This window comes from Capricornis sumatraensis, chromosome 3 (genome assembly GCF_032405125.1).
Source record: "Capricornis sumatraensis isolate serow.1 chromosome 3, serow.2, whole genome shotgun sequence".
In the NCBI taxonomy this organism is placed as follows: Eukaryota; Metazoa; Chordata; class Mammalia; order Artiodactyla; family Bovidae; genus Capricornis; species Capricornis sumatraensis.
In genome coordinates, this window is record NC_091071.1 from 97,165,001 (window position 1) to 97,178,490 (window position 13,490).

Consider the following 13,490-nt stretch of genomic DNA (forward strand, 5'->3'; position numbering starts at 1 on the left):
TAAAACTGAGTGTCTTCAGATAAAGTGCATATTTTCTTTTGGTTCGTAAAGAATATCCCCAGTTTATGTGCTCAGAACTTTTGTGAATGTTTTATAATGCAGTCACAGTGCAGTTTATAGTGTGCTTATGATAAGAATTTCTACACATACCCTATGTATGTAAAGAAAATAAATATTAGATGTTAGTTTGGATTTTGAAATTAATCGTTAGTAACTAGAACCTATCCCTTTCCACTGTGTTATCTTAAAACTGCTAGCAGTTCTCAAGCAGAACTTTGAACACAGTATTTTTCCAAACTTTGCAGCTCAAAGTAAATACTTTTCATTTAAACTAATTTCAGTTATAAAATAGGGAAAACATCACCCACTTAAAAACAGCTTAAATTGCATGTACTTTGTCACTGTAAATAAACAAGGTAAACATTGACATAACTTCAAACTATTCTTGGGTTGAAAAAAATCTGCAGTTCAAAATAAAATTCCGCCTTTGGTCAACATTTTGGATGCAATTCAAAGTTTCTCATAAAATAAACATATTTTAAAGAGTGTTTTGAATTTCACTGCATAATTCCTAGCCAACAGAAATTACAGTGGTATCTTTAAGGTTTATTATATGTCAGATCAATAGCCATTATGCAGGACTAACACAATCACTGAAGAGCAATACCTTTCTTCTACTTAACCCTTACTGCTAGGACATGAAGAAAAACTTGCTATAGTTGGTCCTTAGGGAAATCCTCTCACAGAGTGAAACTTTATTGTTTCTCTGTTTAATAATAAGAGTATTCTTTTTTGGATAAAATGGAAACTGAGCTGACTTTCCAGCCCAGAAAGCAAAATACTTATTAAGGTAATCTTAATGAAAGTTTTTCAGTAAAATAGGGAAATAGTTTTACATCCTGCCTAATAGCAAACTATTTTGAAGCTTTAACTTAAAATGAAAATGACCCATCACAACAGATTGTAAATTTTTTTTCTGATGTTTTTAAAAGTGCCTTGATGATTTCTACATCTAGAGTGTTAAAGTTAAGTATTTGCTGTTTTATTTAAACATTTTGAAAAATGAACATTCTGGGGCTTTGCAGCATTATTAAGAAAAGCTGTCCATACTTTACCATGTTGTTACATGTGTTTATCTGCTGATTATAAAATGTGTTAAACAGTATTTTAAAAACAAAAAAAAAAATGCAGAACTGCGCTTTGATTAATTCAGTGAACAAAACATATGTTGTTGGTTCTGTTCTATGAAATTCATATATGATCAATAAAATCTTTTAAAAGAGCAACTTTGGCTTTGAGGATTGCACTGCCGACCATGTTTTTTATCCCAGCTAACTCTGGGCTCATACTGTTAACTTAGCAAACAAAACCACTTTCTGGCTATAATGGTAATGTCTTTTTAATATATTTTTATATCCTCTTTCTAAATTTTCTTTAGGTTGGAAGCTGTGTATTGTGGGTGTTACCCGCTTTGTCCCAAAGATTTGGTTTATCCCGAAATATTTCCAGGTAGCTGCTTTAATGTACTTTTGTCTTTGTTGAAATTTACTACATGATTCATGCTAAATTAGAAAGTTTGAAAATAAACTTAGGCAGGAGCAATTGTTTATTTGGCAAGTCAACATGTTAGTGTTAAGGAAAATTTTATGTGTTTTAATACATTAGAGTAAGCTTATATTTACCATCTGTTCTTTTAAGATAACAAAAAAGCAAGTTTTCAAATAGCATTCTTCATTGTTAGCATACACATCCCATAATGATGGATTTTTACAAGCAGGTCAGCGTTGCTGCAATTGCTTACAGATTTTTTTTAATGATATACACAGAGAAAAATTGAGGACTGAAAGTCACACCAAATTATTTCAACAATTGACTAGTTAATAATATGCAACTGTTGTACAGAGTACATACGGCTATCGTACTTGTTCTTTGAAAAAATTCTCATCACTAAATATATCACATATGCATTGTGTTACATTAGAATAATGTATTTTAATCACCCAAAGGAGATGTCTAAACAGCACAACTACACAGTCTTATTTAGCATTAAACATCCTTGTGAGCTGAGGTAACCTTATAAAATCATGCTTAAATAATGTAAAACACGAGGCGGCACAGAGCAATATGCATTTTTAATTAGTAAAGTGACTAATATCGGGTGTGTGCTTTGAGGTTTTTGTTTCATTAAAAATGTATCTGTTTTTCCTGCAGCTGAATATCTGTATTCTACACCTGAACAGCTTTCAAAAAGGCTCCAGAATTTCTGCAAGAGACCAGATATTACAAGAAAACATCTCTATAAGGTAGTTATTGAGAAGAGATTTATGTGGTATAAATACCATGTTGAAGTACAAAGAAAAATCTTAAAAAAAAAGAAAACATTTAATTAACATACTAATGTTTAAAGGAAACATGCTAGGGAGGGATATTAGTTGTTACACTAACAAGGATTAATTAAACTGGATGATGCCAGTTGTATTAACCTAGGTCTTATGAAATACGTGCACTTAATGCATGGTACATGCTTTTTTTTAATTTATTGTTTTCTAAGAAGACTGTCCTTTACATTTAGCCCCAAGAGGCTTATAAAAATGAACCTGGATTAATGTAACTCATTAGTTTAAAAGGAAGTAAAAGGAAAGATTCTACAATTATACTAATGAGGATAAGCCTTTCTTCCCATCGTAATGAAATCTTCAGTCCTGAAAAATTCAGGTGAATGACATACGTGAAATTTGGTGTTCATTTTTTAAATACTTTAAAGATGATTTTGAGAATCAAATGTTTCCTTTGTCTAGTTTAGTAAAATTACATAAAAACCCTCAGTTAGTTTAGAATTCAACTGTCAGTCTCCTCTCTGAATGACAGAGGCAAAAGGAAAAGAGTTTAAATAGCATCATCATTCAGTCCCTTCATTCGTTATTTTTTTCCCCCCTTGTTTGAATCAAGAATTTTACATTGTTGGAATAACAACAGAGAGACTCTCCTAAAAGTCCAAGTAATTGAACTGGGATAAATCTGCTTTACGAGTTGTGAAGGTGGCTCTAGGCCATGAGTAATATACCTTTTTATATTCTTTGAATGTAGCATCTTCATTTTACATAAATTCAGTATACTTTACAATAGCAGTTTTCCAATCCAGCATATTTTAATTTTCCTATGTTAATATATATCCTTTCTACATGAAATACAGCCCGCTGCCTTTTTTCCTCTCCTTTCCCTTATCATGGCCTCAGATACATACATATTTACATAGTGATACATCAAAACATGACTTTGTTTCTGCAGGAAACAGTTAAACTTCAAGAAAAAGGGAGAGAACCAAAAATGCAATTTAACACCCAATTTCAAGCTCATTATCTTTCATTGTCTATTAACTTGGCAATGGTTCAGAAGGTAGCTCATAATAGTTTAAAATGCTGACTGAACAATTCCAGGCTTCAGTATTACTCCTTCAGTCAATACGATTGTATCGTATTCGTAGGAAGCTTCAAAAAGAAAACAGTCTTCCAAGATTTACATCCAGATTTCCTCATTTTGAAAGTTCAGTCATGGTCTTGTTTGGGTAAAATGTTAATTTAGTAGTTTCCCACATAACAGACTGTCAAAATATACAGCTTATGAAATTGAAGAAATAGAATAATATGTATTAATACAAATAGGTTCATCTTCTACATATGACACAAAGCTACTTTTTAGTGAGTTTATCATCGGATTATTGATTTTTTTTCCCTTCTGGTGAACTTTTGGGCAATTTTTTTTTTCAGTTTTATTGAGATATAATTGACTTACTACACTGTATAAGTGTGAGGTGTGCAGAATAGTGATGGACGTATGTTTTGAAATGATTAATGATTACCACCACAAGTTTTAGTTATCACCCATCATCTCACAGAGGTACCAAAAAAAAAAACCGAGAGAAAAAATGTTTTTATCTCATGGTGAGAATGGTGAAGTATTTTAAATTGTATTTCCACCATCAGAGTTTTCCATTTTAAATTTTGCTTCCAGGTAGGCATTATCATCCCTGTTATTTTGGATCTGCAAATCTTTAACCATTTCAAAAGTTACTGCAACAGGTTGCTTAGAGTTACAATAAAAAACACATCTCCAACTGAAATATTTTAATATGGCTATTGCCATAACATAGCTCTAATTATTTCTTCTTCCAAGAGCTTCTGGAAAAACTCTGAAGCAATGTCAACTTAGTGGTATGCTATTAATATACCAAATTGTTCTTCCTATAGCTTAAAAAATAGGAAATACCTTAAATGTGTGTTCATGTTACTATGGTTTACATATATTACTAGTCCATGCATCCTAACATGGTCCAAGTCAGTTTAAGAAATTAGTGTTTTATGCATAAGCATGTATAAGAATTTATATATATTATTCATTTTATGTACTTTTTAACATGGATTTTGTTTCTTATGAATCTATTATACACATTGATATATATCCTCATTCATAGATCTTGATGACATGTATCCAAAAATTAAACTCAAAAATGAATAAGTTAGCCCAGGAATTAGAAATAATCAAGAGCTTTACAATGCAGTTCCCAGGACAAACTGATAAAAATCACAAGGACCACAGGTCTAGTTGGGTGGTTGTAATAAGATTTAGAGCTAAAACAGAAAAGGAATGCCAGTTATAACTTTATCATTAAGATTTAATACATTACACTATTTTTTTTTTTGCCTTATGTTTTATAAATATTCACATTTCAGGTAACATTTGCCCTCACTAAATATCAGAGAATTATTTTCCCCAAGGCAGCTTTGTACTTTTCTTAGGCAATGGAAGAGACTTTTGTGTATATTATACAGAGAGTATTGAGGTTTTCTTTTTAAATTTATTCCATTGGACAGTGCTGTTTTGCTTTTAAAAACATATGCTTCTAAGATCTAAAAGGATAGAAAGTCACTGAATTCTTTAATTTGCTCCTTTTACATTTTTACACCTTACTCTTTTTTTGTTGTTGTTAAAAGTTTACATTTTAAAATCATCTCAACTACTTCTCATGTAGAGTTCACTTTAGGATAAGATTTTTCATATGGATTCACACTTAGAAATTTAATGACTAGAATAAGGCTACTAACACTTGGCTTTTTTCTCACATGAGACATTATACTTTCAATATGAGTGAGAGTTTGGGGGCTATAACTTGAAGCAGGATTTGAAACAGAATGCTAGTAACTGAAAAGCAGAAACAGAATTTGATACCTTTTTTTTCTTAAAGTGACTCTCTGCTACAAAACTTCATGCCCATGACTTCTCACCTGAAATGGTTTCAGATTTGAAATGTTTAAATTCCTCATGTGCATGCAAGTATGCTCCCCTCCTCTCTCACACAGACATTTTACTTAAGATATTTAGAGAAATGCATTCAGAAATCACATTTCTTAATTATTTTTAAAACTTAAAACCCTGTTCTGAATTTTTTAAAAATCTAAAGCCATTTCTTAAAAAGTTTGCCACTAGGCTCAGCCATTGGACTGCACGTTTCTTGTACTCACAGGACACGTCCCTTTCTAAGTAGGTTACACCCAGCAGCCACACACTTGCCACAGAGATAAAGTAGGTTTCACTTCATCTGTAATAGGGAGCTCTTTTATGACTCTTGAACACAAGATTCTAGAAATAATCATAAAGTAATCAACCAAGGATTAACTTCTAACAGTAACATAGGGCTTCCTTTTACAACCCAAGTAAGTCTCATACCAGGAAGTTATATTTTGGGGGGGTCTCATTTTGACAATGGGAATTTACTTACTGAAAATTCCCAACAATTACTTGAGATCAGTACTTTATGCTTTTAGAGAGCCTTTGATCATTAGATTTTAAAATGCTTTAGAGGAGAATTTCTGTTCACCCCCTTGTTACCAGCATTGAAAACAGCACAAAAGTACAAATGGGTTAGTTGTAAAAAATATATACTGCCAGGACTAACAGTAGGTTTTCATTCCCACCCTATTTTTCATTTATTTTTATTTATAAATTGAGTGATATTCTGTGTTTAAAAAAGAGAGAGATGCCATCCTTCCTTTGCTTTACAAGGGTAAACTGTAGTTTAAGTTTTTTCAGATGATAGCAGCTGATTTTTATTTTGTTCCCCTCAAGTTCTTTCACATTCCAGAAACCTTTATAACCTGCTGTTATTTGGAGGAGAGGATAATTTTCAGATTTCTGCCTAAAAGTGATTCCAAAGAGTGATTAAGCTTACAGTTCAGATTCAGAGCCCAGAAAAGCCATTTGCGGTTGTCTTAATTATATCAGGTTATATCTCCCCGAACCACAGCCAAGCCACTTTAAGTTTCCTTCAAGAGACTGGTCACTTTATAGTCCCCTTTTAATTTGAGCTTATACTCTAGATGTGAATAAGGTGGTGCTCACTAGTATTAACACGCCTCCAAAGTCATTACTTTTTCCTTAAAAAATGAAAACTTAAAAGCTCATGACATTTTTAGAACTTCAAAAACCTCTCAATTGCACCAGCACAATCTAAGGCAAATGATCCGTCTCAATCTCTCTCCCTCCCTCCCCGTTACTCTTCCCTGTCTTTCTTAACTTCTTTCCTTGATTTTGTTTGGCTTGGTTTTCCTTTGATTTGTCTAAGTAAAATGCAAGCAAAAAATCTTTAGCACAATAGATATACTCAGGGTGATTAAGATCAGTTAGAGGTTTTGGCTGCTTCTCTTTCTCTGCTACTAATTTGTAGCCTGGCTCTAGGTGAACTTCTTGGCCTCTATATGATTCATCTATAAACTTGGAAGAATTCTTTTTTTCTTAATTCTTAATAGCATTTTCCCCCTGAGGTCCTGCTATAATGAAATAATGAATATAAACCCGTTTGTAAACTTGAAGTGCTTTATAAATTCCATGTAATAGTAATGGCATTTCTCTTGTGCCTTCACCACTTAAAAGTAAAATTCACATTGACAAAAAACATGTATTAAAAGTGTTGTCTATCTTATGTTTAGAAAAGTTAAAAGTTGGATGATAAACTTCTAATAGCTGTCATCCATAACATAAACCAGGAAATTTGTGTGCAGTAGAATATATCCATTTGCAAAAAAAAAAAAAAGGCAGGGTTGGGGGGGCAGCTTTCCACAATGGTTGAAAATATAGTTACACTTTAAGCCAATCAGAAACTGGGATTTCCTGAGGTGATGAAACTTGAGAACCATTTACTTGGTGGCTTTTTGAAATCTAATTGACGTAAGTTATGCAAATTTGCAATATGAATTTTCAGCATGCTTTAGTCTTTCGGTCGTTAATGCTTCTTCATTGCTTTCTCTTCTCTCCCTCCCTCTTACAGGGTGAAATGGCTCCTTTTTCTTGGGCAGCCCTACATGGTAAATTCAGGTCTCTGCTTACAGCAGAACCTAGGGAAGATTTGTGACAGATGGGGCTAAGTCACAAACTTGCAGCCTAAGGCAGAATCTGTAGAACTTTCCAGAGTGTGCCCATATTTACCTGATCAGAGAGAAAAGAAAATCTGCAGAGGAAGCTGAGCCTGGCTGCTTGTCATAGCTGACACAGAGCCATCTGCCACAAACCTGTGGCGGCTTCAGATCTCCAATCCCTGCCACCACCCCAACTCAAATTAAATACAGATTCCTAGAGACGTTATGATGGTTACACATGTCCTCGGCATCACATGGAGGAGACTGTTCAAAAAAAATATGTGGCCTGTTGTATAACCGCACTCATGTATCCCATATGTGGTGCCACATTGAATTTCCGGTTGAATCCGTTTTTATCCTTTGTACTGGATGACATGGTGCCTGAATTCTTTCTTTTCGCCGACACGATGGCAGCCAAACTGCAGCTTCAAACGCTCTCACTTGGCTGGGTTTCTACCTAGGTTGCCAGGTTATCATCGGAGCCTTCTTGTGTCCTCAGAGGGCCACAGGGCCTGAACGGAGGATCAGAATGCTACTGACTAATTGGGCAGCCATCTCGGAATTGTTTGTGGGCAAAGAGCTGCTTTAGCACTTTTCTTTTAGCAAATTAATGACTCCCTGGCACCGAGGTTTTAAGTGAAGGTATTAATAAGAAGTCTGGCAGGTATTCCCATGATTCACAGAGTTACATTTGCATTTAATTTATCTTAAAGAAAGTTGCAAGATAAACAGCTGTAATTCAGACAAACATGGAAAATACACTAAGTAGGGCCATCTCGCCCATAAAATGAACACAGAGATACTTGTTTTAATTTTTTTCGAGAGATAAAAATACTTCTTACAAAACCAGTAATTTTGATATAAATATTTGTCAAAAATATTTGCATTCAGCTACAAATATAATCTTCTCAAGATAAATCACTTATGATTCCAATAGTCAAGCTGGTGTATTTGTTAATGTCAAGATATTTTGAATGGCTAGATTGTAAAATAAATTTTTAATAAAGTGCCCACTGCAATTTTTAATTAACATATCTCATTTCCATGTAAGTGTGTACATCTATCTGTATGTTTCTCTCTGAACACTTTCCTTGTGTCAGAGACAACGAATACAATTGTTTCTTTTCCCAATGAACAAGGATCTGTTTTGCAAATGTTTGTGAGATATTATGACATTTCCAAGATTTTCTTTGCATTCTGGAAAAGCAGGAGGTAAACATTTGTAGTCATTAAGGTAAAGTCTGTTGATAAACCATCTTCTGTTTACTGACAGGTAAATTGTAACTCTCCTAGCTTTTGAAATGAATAACTTCTGTAAGCTGCAAAGTGAGGAGCAGCCAGGGGGAAGGGGGCACACAAGGGCCAAGCCTGGCTCTTTGGCTTTTAGAAGGACTGAGTTGTCTAGCAGGCATCTGAGACAGAGAGGGCACTGGTTCAAAAGTCTGGTAGGACCCATTTGACAGGTAGCACAAGTGTAAGCAGGAAATAGATCAAGGTAGAGCCCTCTAGATAGAGGCAGTCTTGCAGATCAGAAAAAGCAGCAGTTCAGGGCCCAGGAGGCCAAGGAATTTAAAAGCAGGGAGAGTAAGAAGCAGAAACAACAGGTTCTACTTCTGCACAGAGTCCTCCCTGACCAGCGTGAAAGCCCTATGTATGATGGACATCACAGCACTGGATCTGAGTCCTCCTCCCATTCTGAGAAGGCACTGGACAAATTAGCCCATAAAACAAAGGGCTCAGGAATTATTTGAGAAGTCCCTTCTGGTCTGAGACTGTGAAACTTGGAATCTATCGGTTATGTTCCTTTTGAGTGCAAAAGCTAATATAAAAGGGCCTAAGAGCTTTTTAGACTCTTCTCCTGAGCAGGGTTTAGCATCTAAAGGGATGCTTCAGTTAGAAAGGTGCCGTGTTATAGATGACGTCTCTCAAAACAATATTGTACTCTCACAGCCAAGAAACAGTGCTTATTTCATTATGTCCTACTATTCTGAAAATGATGAGCTCACATTTCATAGTGAATCATGTATCATATGCATAACTATCCATATATACTTTTTTTTTAATTCACGAGAAAACAACATTAATTACCATTCAGATAGTGCATCTGAAACACTTAAATATTTGCCTGATTTTGGCAAACACAATATTGCAGGTTACCTGTGTACAAAGATGTTTTTCTATACCCATAAACTCAAATCAAATTTTGGCTTTAGCTGTGCCAGCATTATTTCTGGAATAAAAATTTGCAATAAAGTGGTCACTTCTTAGAACTATTCTGTTGGATTTGGTATTAGTGCAAATAAGCAATAAAAAGTCTTGTAAATGTAGAATTTGTAACATTTGAAAAGCTAACTGTATGTGTGTGTGTGTGTGTGTGTGTGTGTGTGTGTGTGTGTGCATGTGGCTCAACAGCCATGATATGGTGGCATGGAGGGTTATTCAGTTAACCCATATTTTGTTGAGGAAAATCGACAGTACAAGCTGACTCTTTACTTCCTGCTTTCCTTGTGCTGGGCTATGCTAAGTCACTTCAATCTTGTCTAACTCTCTGCAACCCTATGAACTGTGGCCCTCTAGGCTCCTCTGTCCATGAGATTCTCTGGACAGGAATACTGGAGTGGGTTGCCTTGTCCTCCTCCAGGGGGTCTTCCCCGACCCCAGCAGGGACTGAACACTCCTCTCTCAAGTCCCCTGCACTGGCTGGTGAGTTCTTTACCACTGGCGCCACCTGGGAAGCCCCCTGCTTTCTTCACTTTCACTAAAGAGAGCAGACACTCCCATTATTTCTTATTTTGAGTATAGATGTTGAAAATTTGGGTTTTTTTTTTTTAGACATTCAATTCTGTTCATTTTATTCTCTTTTAGATTAATCATTAAACCGAATTTAATCTTAAATGTCTTTAAAAGTCTGCCCATTATCAACCCTGACACAGTGTTCAGGATGCTTGTCCTGAATTTACCTAAACTGTGTTTCTGGCAAGGTGTTTCTGTAATAAACAGAAGAGCACCTAGTTCTTAATATACTTATTTATACCAGGTTAATTGGGAACAGATCAAAAGACCTTTCCCCAAATGCACCTGGTTTAACAAGCATCCTTCAGATATGGTTAAGTTTAAATGTCCTGCTCCAGCTCTCAGTTCTTCAAACTTGCCACATAAAGATGGCAGCACAATCAGTAAGTCAGTGAAAACTCAGCCATAGAGGGCTGGACAAATTCACTTCAACACCTTGAAATGCATCTAGAAGCAAAGATTTCGTTTTCTGTTGAAGGTGTTAATTATATTTGATATTTTTAAAAGTAAAATCTGTTTTTGAGAAAGCATCTGCTACCCAGAAATATTATGAGCCACAAAAAAATTTTTCATTTCAGTCTCAAGATACTTTCTGCAGATGAGAGAATCAGATTTCAAATGAGAGTCCATGCTGTCTTTTAATGTTGACATATTCTATGAGTTTTATTCTTCTGTTGACTATTGACAGGTGTTACCCTAAGTGCCTTTCTGTTTCTGTGGAAAACTGGAAAACAAGTTTCATTTTTAAATGTGAATTGAGATGTACAATGACTAGTGCTGCTATAACGTGCCCTCCCCTCACAATTATTCATTAAAATGTAATTGGGAAAGTTTTTAAACTATGTAAACAATTCTACAGGATGCTCAAAGATATGTACCTGTCTGCTTAAAGTATAACAGAAAACTTGGGAATTAGCACCAAATTTACAATTATGGTTAAGTCAGAGGAGTAATGGTAGGAAAATTAGACACATAACTGGGAAAGTGTAGTACCTTAAGAAATGGTCTCTTTCTTAAACTGGGTCATAGCGCACAAAGTCTTATTTCTACCCTTTATGACTTTTTGTATGTCTTAAGTGTTGTTATTGGATCTACATTTTGATAGGAGCTGTAGATAGTTTGGTTACCTTGTGTAATATAGGAGCTATAATACTCTGCTGCCACGCCATTCTTAACATTTCTCAGTTGATGGATGGAGTCAGAAAAACCATTTTCCTTTAAACAGTAAAAGAAACTGCCCTCACCACCAGTTTTGCATGAGAAGACTTTCCTTGGCTTACTGGGAGCCAAGCACTTAACTTTGACCCCGAAACAACCCATACTACGAAGGAAGTTGAACTTGACTGTGGGTTCCTTTTTCCTGGAGCTAATGATCACTGTTTCTGACTAATGTGTGTGGCGTTACAAATAGAAAATGGGAAACTAGGGCTCCAGAAACTCCTTTTTGAAGAGTCAAGAGAGGAAGATGGAGGAAGTTATTATATGAGCTGGTCTTTTTTATCTTGAAAAATTCAGAGCTTTGTGGTAGGGCACAGAGCTGTCTGAGCTGCTAACCGCTCTGCCCACTTCCTGCACTGTTACCTGTTCCCTTTCCTCTTTAAGACAAAGGCTTTCATTGTCGTCATGCCATGAAAAGGAATCCTCCAAGTATCTTTGGGATGCCCTAGCTGCATGTGAGTTACGTATGACTTCAGAATCCCCACATCCTCTGGCCCATTTTCCTAATTTGGAATTTGGGGGTCAGTGCCTTCTGGGGTCCTCCCAGCACCTAGCACCACATTAGTGATTCCTTTTTCTCTCCCATATCTCTGTGGTAATGACTTTCAACCCCAGGACAGGTTCTTCATGGCTCGCATAAACAGATACAAAGAACTGATGTTTCCTAAGAGATAATCTGGTACTTCCCGTGGTGGCTCAGTGGTAAAGAATCCACCTGCAATGCAGGAGTCAGAAGAGATGCAGGTTCGATCCCTGGGTCGAGAAGATTCCCTGGAGGAGGGCATGGCATCCCACTCCAGTATTCTTGCCTGGAGAATCCCATGGATAGAGGAGCCTGGCAGGCTACAACCCATAGGGTTGCAGAAGTTGGACATGAATGAAGCGACTTGGCATGCAGGCACACAGAAGATAATCTAAAATGTGTACTGTCATATTAGTTACTGCATTTAAATAGCAGACCCAAGATGGAATGCTGGAAGATGGGATTTCTACTGGAAATACTTATGTAACACTCTTCTCAAGGAATTTGAAGTCCTTTATATCTGAAAATGTAATGTTTCCATCACCATTTCTCAAGTGAGAAAATTAAGGCATCATGTTAAGGCTTATGTAGGAGCCAGACTGCCTTATAGAAATGGAAAGATGTTTTGTGTCTTTGTCTAAGCCTTTCTGTGCACAGGACAGTGTTGCTGTCACCCCAGTTGCCTTTCAGGAAGCACCAAGTTCAGTGTTGATGACTCACTGGGACCTCTGTTTCCCTATTATTTCTCCCCTCACCAGGCAAAGGGCAGCAGGAGGTGGCCCACACACGTAGTTGGTAGAAAAAGGGGCATGAGAGACCTTGTAGTTTTGTTCACATTTTAAATATTTTTATTATGACTATTATGATATCTGTAGGGAAGCATTGCAGAGAAGGCAATGGCAACCCACTCCAGTACTCTTGCCTGGAAAATCCCATGGACGGAGGAACCTGGTAGGCTCCAGTCCATGGGGTCGCTAGAAGTCAGACACGACTGAGCGACTTCACTTTCACTTTTCACTTTCATGCATTGGAGAAGGAAATGGCAACCCACTCCAGTGTTCTTGCCTGGAGAATCCCAGGGATGGGGGAGCCTAGTGGGCTGCCATCTGTGGGGTCGCACAGAGTCGGACATGACTGAAGCGACTTAGCAGCAGCAGCAGGGAAGCATTGGGTCGCTACATCCCATCCCAGGCCCTTGCCACTCCCTGTGGTCTTAACACTCTGTAGGACTTACACATCATGTAACTTCCCTGGCCCTCCTGGTGAAGCATTTATGTTTGTAACCTCCCCATTTTAGATGGGAGGAAACTGAGGGCTGAGTCCTGGCTGAGTTGCTTTGGGTCCCATGTAGACACAGGTCTAGACTTCAGTCTCTTTCAGGAGGTTGTGGTCAACTCATTTGGTCAAGTGGTATAGTGGTTTGGTGGTGGTTTAGTCACTAAGTCATGTCTGACACTTGCGACTCCATGGACTATAGCCCTCCAGGTTCCACTGTCCGTGGGATTTCCCAGGCCAGAATACTGGAGTGGGCTGCCGTTTCCTTCTGC

The 13,490-nt window shown here is 36.7% G+C and overlaps 1 protein-coding gene across 1 annotated transcript in view; it reads left to right on the forward strand.

The window, feature by feature from the left end:
- GTDC1 (glycosyltransferase like domain containing 1) overlaps positions 1–7,490 on the forward strand; it is a 433,716-nt gene extending 426,226 nt beyond the window's left edge. The window contains exons 9-11 of the mRNA XM_068967892.1: positions 1,439–1,509; positions 2,212–2,303; positions 7,322–7,490. Of these exons, the coding sequence (XP_068823993.1) occupies positions 1,439–1,509; positions 2,212–2,303; positions 7,322–7,405 (247 nt within the window). The 3' untranslated portion in view covers positions 7,406–7,490. The remainder of the gene's footprint in view (positions 1–1,438; positions 1,510–2,211; positions 2,304–7,321) is intronic.
- The last annotated feature ends 6,000 nt before the right edge of the window (positions 7,491–13,490 follow it).